Source organism: Leucopleurus acutus (genome assembly GCF_964270905.1).
Source record: "Leucopleurus acutus genome assembly, chromosome: 2".
In the NCBI taxonomy this organism is placed as follows: domain Eukaryota; kingdom Metazoa; phylum Chordata; class Mammalia; order Artiodactyla; family Delphinidae; genus Leucopleurus; species Leucopleurus acutus.
In genome coordinates this window covers 167,106,350-167,120,789 of record NC_139143.1, presented here as the reverse complement: position 1 = coordinate 167,120,789, position 14,440 = coordinate 167,106,350, and the positions used below count along the sequence as shown (strand labels likewise).

The 14,440-nt window shown below is 47.6% G+C and overlaps 1 protein-coding gene across 1 annotated transcript in view; it reads right to left on the bottom strand.

Annotated features, from left to right (window-relative positions):
- The window catches only part of CSMD2 (CUB and Sushi multiple domains 2), a gene marked incomplete at both ends in the record, with an annotated part of 666,422 nt that overhangs the window by 17,138 nt on the left and 634,844 nt on the right, over nucleotides 1–14,440 (bottom strand). The window contains 6 exon segments of the mRNA XM_082863599.1: nucleotides 1,422–1,495; nucleotides 1,824–1,997; nucleotides 4,542–4,715; nucleotides 5,103–5,282; nucleotides 6,485–6,661; nucleotides 10,794–10,976. Coding sequence (XP_082719725.1) covers nucleotides 1,422–1,495; nucleotides 1,824–1,997; nucleotides 4,542–4,715; nucleotides 5,103–5,282; nucleotides 6,485–6,661; nucleotides 10,794–10,976 — 962 coding nt within the window.

Genomic DNA, 14,440 nt, shown 5'->3' with positions numbered 1-14,440 from the left:
CATGTGGGATCCTCCCGGACCGGGGCACGAACCCGTGTCCCCTGCATCAGCAGGCGGACTCTCAACCACTGCGCCACCAGGGAAGCCCGAATTTTGTGTTTTTCATTTCCTTGCTTGGCTAAAAAATAATTCTATCACATATGCCTACATATATCTCTAAACAATATAAATTTTTCTTGGTTTTAATCTGTCTAGAAATAGTATCCTACCACTTTTGACGTTCAACACTATGTTTCTAACAGTCATCCGGAGCTATAGTTCCTTAATTGTCACTGCTGTGTGATGAACCATCCTGAGACTACACCAGGATTTTTCTCCTTTCTTGGTAACACGGACGAGAGCGTCTCTGGGGTTGCTTACTCTGGGTCATAGGATGTGTGGATATTTAACTTCACAAGGCAGTGCCAGCCTAGCTCTTCGGCTTCACGTCCTTCTCCTCTCTCTTTATGTTCCCGACCCGCTGGCTGGCCAGCTTTCTAGTCCTGCAACCTGCCAAGTTCCCTGCCTGAGCGCTCCTCTGCCCTGGCCGTTGTCTCTGCTGGGAACGCCCACCCAGCTCTGCACAGGGCTGGCCCTTCCCACCATGGGCGCCACAGTCCAAGTTTAGGAGGCCTCTTCCCTCACTCCGCTAAACAGCAACCCCCCCACCCCGTCACACCCTTTTATATTATGCCGCGTGTCGTGCCTATCGCTCCCAGAAGTGATCTTGTTCATTTATTGTCACCAGCCAGGGAACTCCCGTAGAGCAGGCACTCGGCCTGTCTTGTTCCCACTGTATTCCTAGTGCCTAGAATAGTTCACGGCAGTAAATATGTGATAAATCCCATTGCTAGGTAAGATCCCAACCCGCCGTTTCCGGCTTAGTCCCTGATATCCCCCGAGCACACTGGGGGCTTCAGTTCATTGTCCTGCCTTGAACACACCCATACTCTCCTGCTTCCTTCTGCTCAGAGGGTCCCATCCAGGCTGTCCATATCCTTTCCTTTTGAAGCACATTCTGAGATGTGTCCCTGGAGCCTGTATCCTGCTGGGACGGGCCTACTGGGCAGGAGACTGTCTCCCGTGTGGCACTCGCTGGCTCCGGCCACCCTGTCTGAGCCCCGTAGGGTATGGGTACCCTGGGGACAGAAGGTCCACCTGTCTCTCTCATTTCTGTCCCTGCCCCAGTCACAAGGGGCTGCCGGGAAGGGCCTGTGGAGCTACACGCGAGTCTGTTCTTCCACATCAGCTTCTCGGGTTGGTGTAAACGCCTGCCTGTTTCTGAGGGGGCATCCTGTGCAGCCTGGCTTGAAGAAGCAGGCTGCTTTCTCTCTCCAGCTTCCAAGGTCTCATGCCCCCTAGTGCTGTCCTGAGTCCTCTGAGACTGATGACAGTGACAAGGACAGAAGGCAGAAAGGCCTGATCTCGGTTGACCTCGTTACCTGGTAGCCCTGGGAACTGTTCTGTATCCCAAACTGTGGCACGCCAGGGTCCGCACACGTGGTCAGCGTGGGGTCTGGATGGCAAAACAAAGAAACAGACCACGGTCAGGGAAGCCTTCATCGCCCCTGCTCACTCTGAGAAACAGATGCGGGATCGAGGATGGAGTCACGCCCTGACTTCCCTGCCCTTGGGAATCTCCCCCCGAGTCATGCCCCGGCTGACAATGATTTCTGGCAGCACATGAGCTGTGGCCACTTCACCTCCTGTTCTGAGTAGCTTAGGGGAGCGCTCGCCCCTTTTCGCAGATGAGACCGATGAAGACAGGGAAGAAAATTCATCATCTCGGGCCCCAAAGAAGGATGCCCACCAGCTGGGACACTCTGCTCCCGGTCACCTCTCACCTATGCAGCTGGGCTGGGTGCCACTCCATGTCCCATCTGACTGGCAGAACCTCCGTGGAGAGCCCACCAGCACCAGAGGGGGCTGGCAGGAGAAGAAGACAGAAGACCTGTAGGAGAAGCCTCGGTCCTCTCTCCTGCCACGGGCCGGGACGCCAGGATCTCCGCAGAACACAGCTGGGAAGACGAGGGAGAAGGGCAGGTCCAAGTTGCTTTCTATAACTCAGTCTGCTCGCCCCCCTTAACCCCCACCCAGCCTTTGGTCCTTGTACTGCTTTCCTCTTGGTTCCACTTGAACTCTGGCTGTGGGGCAGCCCTGGGTCAATGATTACACCTGCCTCAGCGCTGCTGTGTGTTTCCTCTCCTTTCCACATTCAAATGCTTATTAATAACCATATCCATGTAATAGAGTAACATTACAGGAAGCCTAGAACATGGAGAAAAAATAAACTATCATCGTACTACCCCAAATATTTTGTTCATTTTTGTGCTCATTCCCTTCTAGCGTTTGTTCAGTTGTATGGCAACTTGTGCATGGCTGCAAACCTGATGTCCAGGTGCTGTCACCCTTGCTTTGTTCACTTGACGTTCTGTACGCATTTCCCGTGTTTATGACATCAATATCACTTATTGGCTATGTAAATTTGCAATGAGATGGTGTAACATGATTATCCTAACCATCCCATTAGGCATTTTCTATTATTATAAAGTTACTTATGGCTTTTCTTTAACTTGTATTATTTTCTTAGGGGAATTCTCTAGGAGTGAACTTCCCATCCTTAAGGGTTTGAGTGTGTTCGCAGCTCTTGATGCGTATTGCCAAATGTCTTTCCGTGGACTGTGTATTTACCCTGCAGTGAGCAGTATCTGAGTGTGCCCATTTCATTCGGATCAGCAGAGAGTATCTTTAAAAACTGACTGTGGAAGGCCAAGTTCCCCAAGACATCACTTCAAGCGTGAGGAACCTTCTTTATGCTATGGTGTGTGTGTATGTCTTTACATAGAGTCATGAGGTTCACAGTCAGATGCGAAATCAGATGGAAGCCTGGCCCTGGAAGCTGCGGAGTCTGGATGGAGCAATCAGAAGTCAGTTAAAGGCTGAGCCAATTGGAAGTCACCACACCCAGGAAGAGGCAACTCAAAGAATAAGAAATACGGGTGGATGACACAGAGCAGCTCAGTTTGGCTAAGAAGCAATGTGATGCCAATTGAAACAATGAGATATCTTTTAAAACTCCTCAGGCTGGTAAATATTAAGAATATTGGCAAAATCAACTGGTAGTGAGGGTGTGAGTCAAGAAACCTTCTCATCAACTGCTGGTGGGAGTGTAAACTGGGACACCGTTTCTAGAAGACAGTTTGGCAACATGCGTCAAAATGTATAGCATGCACACCAGTTGGCCCAGAATCATCACTCCTAGGACTTTGACACAGGCATAAAGAAATGCTACTATCGAGGCTATATATTGCAGAAATGCTTCTAACATGATTAAGTTGGAGAAACCCAACTTCATCACCAGTAGGAGAAGATTAAACCAGTTATGGCATATACAACAAGGGAATTCTTTAAAGCCATTAAAAATGATGATGTATAGATTAGTATGTATTGATAGAGCAAGGGGCTGATGGCCTGTGAATGAATACAAGTTGTGAAGAGCACGATTCAAAACCATTTATAGAAAATTGCATACATACTGCTATACATGCAAAAATGCATAGTGATTGTGTGGAAGTATGACAAGTCTAACTATGGCTATCTTTGGGAAGTGAGGGTTCAGTGAGGGTTCATTCTTCTTTGTATTTTTGGATATAGTACAGTTTTGGGTTTTTTTTTTTTAACAATAACCATAATTCATTGTTAGAAAGCAATTCAGCTATTTCTCAAGACAAAAAGCAAGGTTTCTGAGTCCAGACCCAACCTGGAGCCTTGCTCTCTTCCTAATGTTTCCCTGGAGGAATACGAAGGTCTAAGGGGTTAACCACACACCACATGCTGTCTTTCCTGTGTCCACTTCTACTGGCCCTTGTCTCTGCTGAAATTTCCCAAACTGAAGTAAATTTTCAGAGGTCCCCAAACAGTGTCATGTGTAGTTGATAGTTTTCTGCAGCATTAGATAAATGCCAAGTAGAAAGAAAAAATAGGTCCTACTGTTTGTCCAAGTTCCAGAGCCAGATTATGGGGTAAGGCAAGAAAAAGTGACCTGGAACCTGCTTCTCTCGGGGACTCGGTAAGAAATGAGCCCTGGCATGGACTTGAGGCCCTTTGAGACACAATCGGGCCAGGTAGATCAGAAATAACTCTCTCACCAGAAAATCACAAGGGCCCCAGCATCTCTTCTGTGCAGGGAATTTTCCTTGAAGACAGGCATGTTTCTAGCACTGCCCTGCTTTCCTGTCTATCACCCCAGCTTTGGGTTCTAGCGCATCCAGTTAACAACCTTTCAGGTTAAGAAACACCTCCCTTATCTCTGGCTTAATTTCCTTCCACTGTGACTCCACACGGTGAGAGGAGCCAGGGCTCAATTAAGATAGTCTCATATTCTTCCTTTAAAATCCCTTCCTTCTTTAATAGTGTCTTTGACAAAGCTCCTCCCTGATTTGGGGCCGGGAACCTCCACTCTAGGCCTCCTAGCAGCAGAGCTCTGGAAGCAGAGCAGCAGAGGAGGGAAGAGGATGGAGCCAGCAGATGGGATGCCTCGGAGGCCCCCGTGAGCAACTTACGGAAACACTGAGGCAGCTCTCCAGTCCAGGATCCGTTTCCCTCGCAGGTGAGCACCGCAGGCAGGGAGAGCTGGTACCCCTCCAGGCAGGCATACGTCACGCTTGAGCCCCACATGAAGTCGGACCCCACCACTTTCCCGTTGGGGATGAGCTGAGGCGGTTTGCACATGATAGCTGGGGGAGACCAAAGCAGGCTGAGTGCTGGGGCTACCCCGGGGGAAACGAGGCCCTGGTGGCCGCCGGCACTGACATCACTGGCTCCCTGTGCCTGCCGGGAGTCTGGGCTAAGCGGCAGGAAGCAGGGACGCCCCCTCTTCCTTTGGGAGCTTGTTCTTTTTGCACCTTATGACAACCCACTCCTCTCTGCACGGCCCTGCCCTCAATGTTCAAGGCCCAGGACCTTCCCGCTCCCTCCCTGCAGATGTTCAGGGACCACTCCTCACCGTGCACACCCCCCGATAAGATGTTAGGGCTCTGCCTCATCACACCCTCCCTTCTAGATGTTCAAGACTTTTGTACCTTCTCTGCCCCTGTGTCCACATCCGAAGCCCCCAGACACACCTTTGCAGACCGGCTTGGTGCCGTTCCACGTCCGGTCCTTGGTGCAGCTCAGCACGGACACCCTATGTGACTCCATCATGTAGCCAGGGATGCACTGGTAGGTCACAGTTTTGTTGTACCTGAAGTCACTGCCCAGCCGGAGGCCATTGGCTGGAATCCCAGGGTCACCACAGTTTATGACTAGGATGAGGAGATAGAGCTTTGTTCACTCTGAGCACAGGCCCCCCCTCCCCAGCACCCCAACGCCATCCCTATCACTCCCTGCACGTGTCTGGGAAGGAAAGCTGTCAGGGTAGGGATGTCCTGTCCCCTCCCCGGTTCCTAGTCGGGCACCATCCATTCTAAGTCCCCGCAGCCAAGTCTGCTTGCAAAGGCTGTCCTACACCCCCATCCTTGCCCGCACCATCCTTACACACTCCAGCAACCTGGGCTGGGAAACCCATCTTTTTCATTTAAAGCCCACACCTCTAAGAGGAAGTATCCAGACGGCTCGCTTCATAAATGAGGCTGGGGTCCGAGGAGAGGGACGTTTCCAGGCTGAAGAGCTTAAGATGTGCTGACGGACCACATAAGACAATTTGTCGCCGGAAAGGGCATCTTACTGCCTGCTCTTCTGCCCAGGAGACCTCTGTGGGTCCAGTGGCCTAGGAGCAGGGTCTTGTGACCGATGCAGTGGTCATACCGATGTTATGGTATCAAGTGAGGGTGGGGTTTGGTGAGCTCTGGCCTCAGAACAAAAGTGAACTTGACAGGGGATTTCAAATGGAGCCTGAAATCGCAGCTAGGATTTTGAAAGGGAGAATGTTGTCAGATTCCCTTATCTTATCACTTCCTTCCATCTGGGCCCCACAGTGATTTGCTTTTCAAGGAAAAGGGTCTGGAGCTGCCCTTAAGAGAAGCAAGAAAGGGGAGCCAGGCTGGGGTGGGGATGGGTCCAAGGGAGAGAAGGAACTAACAAAGATGGTAGATGGCAGCAGCTTTAAGGTGGAAAGAGAATCAGGCTGAACACTGGGGGTTTGCCCTAAAAGAGAAAAAGAAAGCCCAAGGAACTGGCTAGAGTCTGAGAGATAGCAAATCATTATATATTCTCAACCTCTCTGAGCTTCAGTTGTCTCATACATAAAGTAGAGCTAACAGTACCTACTTCATGGGGTTGTGGTGAGAATCAAAAGATGTGATGCGTGTGAAACAAAGCACTTAGCTCAGTGGCTGTCGCATACCGTGTGCCCAGTAAGTGGAGGCTATTTGTATGATTCTCATTCAGGGTCAAGTCCCACCATGTCAGCCAGCCTTCCCAGTCTCTTCCAGACAGCCTTCTTCTTTGGCACGGAGAAGCCCACTTGCCTTGGCCACCATTTGCCATGGAGCCCAGAGGTTCTCACCTATGCACTCCGGGTCGCTGCCTGTCCAGGTGCCATTGACCGAGCAGTGCCGGCTGAGCAGGCCTGTGGCATAGTAGCCTTCCCGACACTCATAGACGATGGAGCTGGAGAAAACCAGGCCATCGCTGAACGTGACTCGGGCATTGCTTGGAGTCCCGGGGTTCCCACAAGAGATCACTAGGAAGCCGAAAGGACACATTATTCATCAGAACAAGAGCAGGCATCCTCTGGGGGGCTGGGCCCTGCCCAGAGTGGAGACCTCGTGCTATGTAAGGACCCTGTGGATTGAAATGCCTCTTGGGATGCTTTCATGTCGGATCATCTCCCCCTTAGAAGGGGAGGAGAGACCTGTAGGGATTTTTTAATGATTTCTAAAAATGAAAGACTATATCTGTTTTATTATCACACCTGAAATTTTAAACAATTCCTTAATATCACCAAATGTCCAATCAGTGCTTAGCGTTTCTGTCTCTTTTTCACAGTTGATTTGTTTGAATCACGATCCAAGTACAGTCCACACGTGACATTTGGATGGCACGTCTCTAAGACTCTGAATCCAGAGATTACTGGATTACCCTCTCCTACAACTTATCTGTTACACAAATCAGGGCCTTTATCCGGGAGACTCTCCCACTTTCTGCATTTTACTAACTGCACCAATGAGGCATTGTTCAGCATATTCCTCTGTCCCCTGTACTTACTGTAGTCAAGTTCTACTCTTTGGCAAAGGTACTTTTCAAAGGTTTTGTGTTTTTCTTATCACATTGCATCGGGAGGCACAGAATGTCTGGTTGTTTCCTTGTTAGTGATGTTGAGGCTGACCAGTGGGTCGGGTCTGCCTGCCTCATCTGGCATTATAAAATTCCTGTTAGTTGTCACTTAATGGTTTTACCAGAAATTAAATATTGTTGACCAGATTGGTTATTTCATTAGGGGATAGAAATGGTGACATTCTAATTCTATAATTCTGTCTGCTTGAGCTAGTGTTTAAGAACTTGTCCATCATCAAATATTTGCTTACCCAGAAATAGAGTTCATGTAGGACGGCTGGATTAATGCTTGATTTCTTTTTTTTTAAGTCAGACGTGAGAACAATGAGTTGGTTCCCTAGCAAGCTCCAAAGGACAATATTTGAATTCACAGATTCGAATTTATTTGCTATGTTTCCATCTGTTGCCTCTTTTATTCTTACTGACGCTCAAATTATCCCATCTTTGACTAGTGGGAACCCCTTCAAGTTGGCTCCTGAGTTCCTTTGACATGACCCACTTGTGTTTGGTACATTCCTTGTTGTAATGACAAGATTTTCTATGTTCACCTTGCATATATCCTGCCCCAGTCCTGGAATCAGCCATTTCTCTAAAGAGCTCTGGTTCCTTTGAATGGGCAATGGATTTAAAAACTACAATCTGGGCATTAAGGGTACTCATCGCTACTGAGCTGGTCATTGATTCTAGACTTTTAGGCTGGGAAAATAACTTTTCAAATTAAAAATACATTATGACTTTATGCTGATATTACCAAGCCAAGTTTAGAATTGAGTTTTTCCTTAAAATTTTAATTTTTCTATGATATCCCTTTTATGCTGAAAATCTTGGTTCTTTTTTTTTTTTTTGAAATTTTTTTTATTTTTTGCGGTATGCAGGCCTCTCACTGCTGTGGCCTCTCCCGTTGCGGAGCACAGTCTCCGGACGCGCAGACTCAGCGGCCATGGCTCATGCGCCCAGCTGCTCCGCGGCACGTGGGATCCTCCCAGACCGGGGCACGAACCCGTGTCCCCTGCATCGGCAGGAGCACTCTCAACCACTGCGCCACCAGGGAAGCCCGAAAATCTTGGTTCTTAATGACAATAAATATTTTTAACTTGTTTTATCCATATATATTATGGTATTATATACATAATAGTTTCAGAATAGTAATACCAGTTTTATTACTAGCAATATGATTGCAAAAAACAGTTTAAGATTTCATTGTAGTTCTTTGTCCTCAGGATATATGTACCATAGTCAGATTTCATTTTTTCAAGTCAATTGAAATAATTCTCTGGGTTATTAAATCACCAACTTGATACATAGTTAAGTTCATTTGTTTCCATTTTGATTTGATATTCGGAGAGTACTTGTTTCTAATCTTTCATTTAATTTTATTTTGTAAGTGTGTACAACATTTACATAGTCCCAGAGTCAGATCTACAAAATGATTCCTATGTAATTAGCACAACAGATAGACCCTATCATCCATCCACTCAACAAGTATTTGTGCTGCCTAGGTGCTGGATATGCAGTGGTGACCAAGCCATGTCCCCTGCCCTTGAGGAGCCCAGTCTATCTTAAGAACCTACCTATAAACAGATGAGTTAAAATATGATGTAATAAGTGCTACACTTGAAGGAAAAAAAGCACTAAAAAGAGAGCAGTTTATTGGGGCTGGAGATAAGAATTTGAGTAGAGCCTTAAAAGATAAGTGGGAGCTTGCCAAGGGAAGTCACAAAGAGCTGTGTACATGTTACACATACACTCACTCAACACATATTTGCTTCCAGGTCCAAACTCTCAGCTGCCCACTTTCTGTTCCCTGAACACTCCTGACATTGATGGCTGACTCCATCCTGGGACCTGAGTGGCAAGAAAGGGAACCTGGGTCACAGTGGATATTTGAGAATATACTAAATTCTCCCCATGCCAAAACGCTCTCTCAGTACCACAAAACCTCTCTTACTATGCCTAGGAAGTCCTATAAAAACTAACTTTGCACCCCCAGAAAGGCAGGACTTTGGACAGACAAGTGGGCGAAGGCACTGACTCCATTTCTATCATTGGTGTCCCCTGATCACGGGCCAGAGCATCTCCCCTTGCTCTTCAGGACTATGCCACAATCTCAATTTCATGCAGCCCATTCTCTAACCACTGCTGTTTTTATTTTATTTTATTATTATTATTATTTTTTGTGGTATGTGGGCCTCTCACTGTTGTGGCCTCTCCCGTTGTGGAGCACAGGCTCCGGACACGCAGGTTCAGCGGACATGGCTCACAGGCCCAGCCGCTCCGTGGCATGTGGGATCTTCCCAGACCGGGGCACGAACCTGTGTCCCCTGCATTGGCAGGTGGACTCTCAACCACTGCACCACAAGGGAAGCCCATGCCTTTTATTTCTTTAGCTCGTTCCCTCTGGAATTTGTTCTCTGGTGATTGGGACCTATAATCCACTGATCCTACAACCTTTTCACAGCTTCTTACTCCACTCATAAACCCGTCCCCTCCTTACCCAGCTTAGATGCTAAGATTTATCATAATCACGGCTTTGTGTATACCCTCATCTTCCTTGCCACTTTCTTTCAATGTCTTGGTTGCCTAATAAAACCCCAACCCTACACCTAATGCTTCACCTACCCTGTGCCTGAAACTATGTAGCTAAATGTGTTTGAACAAAAACCCAGACCAATGCTGACTACTGTCACTTTATGTTAACGGCTCTTACCTTAATGAGCCCTCGGTGCTGCCTGGCAAGTATACATTTCCCTATTCCATTCCCACTCCTCCCTTGCTAGATGATGATTTCATATTGCATCCTTCCTCTTCCAACACCTCAGTCAATCTTACTCTTACTGTTAAACTGCTTCCTAACTAGGAGAGTGCTATGCAGGTTGTATTTTAGAGAGCGGGGGAGAGAGAGGGAGAGACAGAGAGAGAGAGAGAGAGAGGGAGAGAGGGAGGGAGAAATTTGGGGAGCAGGTACAAAACATTGGACTTTAGGGAGAGAGGTTTTAAAAAAGAGTTTTGTTTTTTTTTCCAGAAATTTAGGAGTGCGTGGAGAAATATATTTTCCCTACTGGGCCTACCTCAGGAACCATCATTAAGAGCTTATATTACTTTTAAAGGATTTTTAAAAGCTGGATCTGTATTTCTTTTGGCACTTTGGATGCTATTTAAACACAGTGTTTTCCCTTAAACTGTAAGCTCCAAGAGGGCAAGGTGGGTCTGTCTCCATCACCATTGTGTCTCTAGCCTATACTACAGTATTTGGCACACAGCTGTTGAATGAAACTGTATGGAAATAAATGCACAAATGTGCTTAACTTAGTTTATCCTGGTGTCTTCCCTTCTTAGGTAAGTGGGGAATATGTTTGCCTTTGGATTACTAATGAGATGAACATGAACTCTCTGTTGATGCCCACTATTCACCAGGCCAAGGGTTCAAATGGGGCCCTGCATTTTATCTGTGTATGTGAGGGCAGGTGCTAGGGCATAGGAAAACGGGGGAAGATCCTGGGGCCAGCACAGGGGAGAAGCAGAATGGTCACATACATTACCTCCACACTCAGGCTGCGTGCCGCTCCACGAGCCGTTGGCTTGACAAGTTCGCTCTGATGATCCCCGGAGCATGTGGCCAGCTTCACAGCTGAAGCGCATCAGGCTGCCCGGGGCAAAGCTATCTCCCAAACGGATGCCATGGGCTGGGATGCCAGGGTCACCACAGATTCCCATGCTGGTTCCTATGGACCAGAACCAAAAAATCCCGTTGTTTTTAGCATGGCAGGAGAGGCAGTGGAGGACTTGGAGAGAGAAAGATGCTGGGCTGATGCTAAGGAAGGGCAGTGGGCCCTAAGAACGAGGGCGGTGAAACTGACCGTGTGTCTAGCCTGAGTCACCAGGACAGGCTCCTGCCTTAGCGCTCAGTGATCAAAGGACACAGAGGGCTGAGGTCATGTGTGGGTCCCTGGGGACCATGAGGCAAGGGAAGAAAGAAGGCAGAGGGAAAGCTTTGTGGAGGAAGTCATGCCTTTTTGTTCTTTGGCTTGTGCCAGCGTGGGATGCCCGTGGTCCAAGCTGGCCTTCTCCCTTTCACCTCTTCTCCACCATCTGTTGATCTGGTACTCTCTCCATTACCAGTTCCACTGTCTTAGCTCAGATGCGCAACGTCTCTCTCCTGAACTACATTGCCGGAGCCTCCTAACTAATGTCCCTTCCTCTCAAACTCTCCCTCTAGTCTATCTTCACTTTATCCTTAAATCTTAGCAATGAACAACCACAACCACAATCTGATTTTGGTTCTTTCCTGCTGAATTAGCTCCACTGGCTTCCCACTGCGGAGAGAAAAAAGTTCCAACTTTTTAGCAGAGTTTCTGCTCAACAGCCCAGCTTGAACCTTGATCCTGGGCCTTTAATTGAGGATTTTCTATTCACAAATTGCGCAATACAGGTGAGCTCTAGATTACATATCTTAGATCCCTCATTTCATCCTTTCTTTGCCCCATGCCTCCTGCCATATTTCTGCATTTATCTGGCTTATTGTGCAAACCCAACCCAGGAGAGTTTTAAGGACCCAAGAGGTGGGGGAAAGTGGAGAACAGGAGACAAAGCTACAAGACCTAGTGCCTGTGCGAAACAGCGCATCTCAGAATACGGAGATGCACGGGAGACACCACTGGATCAGCCTAGGCCATGGTAAGCTTGAGGAAGGAGGAAGAAAATGAAGGAATAAATGGCAACTCCATGAGAAAATAAAGTTTCCCATTGATGTGGAATGCACCTCCTCGTGGATCCACGTGTGTAGGCATCGATAGTAACATCTTGACCACAGGTGGCTTAAGCCATGTGTACCCCACCATCCACTGTTGATGTATCTTCCTCTCAGTTTTGGGATTATTTCCTTTTCCAGTCTAGTCTCAGAATATGAGAACACTATATAACCCCACGTTCCCCATTCTGCTCCTTACCATGGGAGGGGGACTCATTCAGCCTTCAACTCCAACACTTGAAAAAACAAAGCCTATCACGTTTGGCCAGGTTTTCTTATCTTTTGACGTTTTCCAGGTTGTAGCTCATGCAACAGGCAGGACAGGGTCCCCTTGAAGGCAGCCCAGATGGTGAGTCGCTCGCTCTCCCTCACTGGCTAGCTGGCCTCAGCACTATTACACAACAGGCCTGAGGGTGGACTCCCGGGTCCTGGGCATTATCGGACAGAACAGTCCCCACTGCTGTGTTTGGCCTCTGTTTCAACGATATAAGGAAGTCTGGGACAGAACACTGTACCATGGGGGCATACTGTTGACTCTTTACTGAAGAGGTACATCAGCAAGATGATGACACTGCAGAGGTAGGCAATGAACTTCCTGAAGCGTGTCTCAAATGCCAGACATCTCTGCATCTCCTTTATGGCCCAGGGACTTACGACTTCTGTTATGCACCATCTGGGTGCACTGACTGTACAGAATGAGGTTTGAACATCTGACCCTGGAACTCCTGAATGTGTTTTTTTTAAGACTGATGGGAGATGATGTTGCAAAAGATGATATCTGTATCACTGGTGGAATTATATCCCACTCACTAGTACAGATCTAGCGTTACTTCCTAATCACCTATTTTTTTCCACCTTCACTTCCTTATCTAAGGTATTTAAGATTCATTCATTCCTCAGCCTTAGTATTTATGGAATCCCTTCTACTCCTGTCCTCAGAGGTCTCCAGAAAGCTCTGCCCATGATACTGTTCTCCTAAGTGTCTGTCGTCCTTGAAGAAGACACGGGAGAAGTACGATTGCAAACTATTCTTCAGAATATTCAGGATTGGGGATCAAACAGCTTAACGCAACATATCCCCTAATGAGTGAGGTCCATGTCTTCTGAAGGTTCTTTTCTGCTTCTTACTTTTTCATGTTCCCAAGGTGTCAGCGTGTTTCTAGTCTCCCCTTGACCTTTGATGTGGCCAAGGAAGAGTCCTTGCTTCCACACGCAGAACCAAGACTTAGGTAGTCACAAAATTATGAAATCTCAGGGTTGAAAAGGTTTTAGAGGTTTTCTAGCTTCGTTACCTATAAGAATTGTTTCTGGAATATTTCCAGTATGTCATTTCACAGCCTTCACAAAAACAACTTCAGAGAAGGAAAATCACAGTTTGGGAGAAAAGACTTCGGATTCTGTGCTTCTGGGCCAGGAGACACACTGTGGTTGGGTTACATATGCTAATGGGTAGGAGACACTGAAGCCTTTCTTTCTGATTTCTTCCTCCCCTACCTTGCACTTCCTTTTCCCATGGAGAACAAAGATCCCCAAATACATAAAACAGACCTTAAGAACACCATTAGTCCCATGTCCTAGAGAAACGTCTAGAGGGAGGACTTTATGCAAAAGGGACTGGTCACCAAAGAGACGGGGGCAAATGCACGCTTGGATGGGCATCTGGATGCGAAATGCACGCCTTTCTTCTGTGGAATACTTCTTCCTCCTGGAACTTGCTCTGTGGACAACTCTGGAGGCCTCAGTATACATGATCCTTGTTGTCCCCGTGCCAGCCTCCCCAAGACACTTCCAATACAAGTCCAAACAGACAGGAGTCTGGGGCCCAGCTAATAGGCTAAAGGAGTCCCAGTGGCTCACACATAGTCCTGCCAGTTCATGAACTGGGTGATTAATGAGATTAATGAGGGTGAGAGGCCAAAGTCTGGGGTGTTAACAGAGTGACGTGTCTGGGATTGTCCTGGGCAGCCCACAGCCCTTTGAAGCAGTGGCCAGTGCTTCAGGAATTTCTTTCTTAGGAGCCCTAACTAATATCTGGTGGGTATTCCAGCCGTGCCCTAAATTTTGGAAGACAGGCTCTGGGAACTTCAAACTGCAAGAGCAGCTGCACATCTTGTGGGTGAAGTCCCACTTTGAGGAGAAGGCTTCTTTCTATATCAGGAGGAGGTCAGGATCCTTACCTCTAGAGGGCATCTGGCATGGGAAGGCATAGGGGTTAATTTCAGTGCCATGGTAGGTCCCCTGAGGAACGGCAAGCTACATGAACAGCTGCCCTCTTGCGGGCAACATCCCATGTGGCATCCCTTCTTGGGGCCAGGCAGGCTCACCCCAAAGAAAAGAAAGCTGTGGGGTGCTAACTTTTTTGCTTAGTGGTTTCTTCATTGGTGGGACAATTCAATTTCAAATATTTTGTTCTTTTATGACATTACAGATGAATATCTG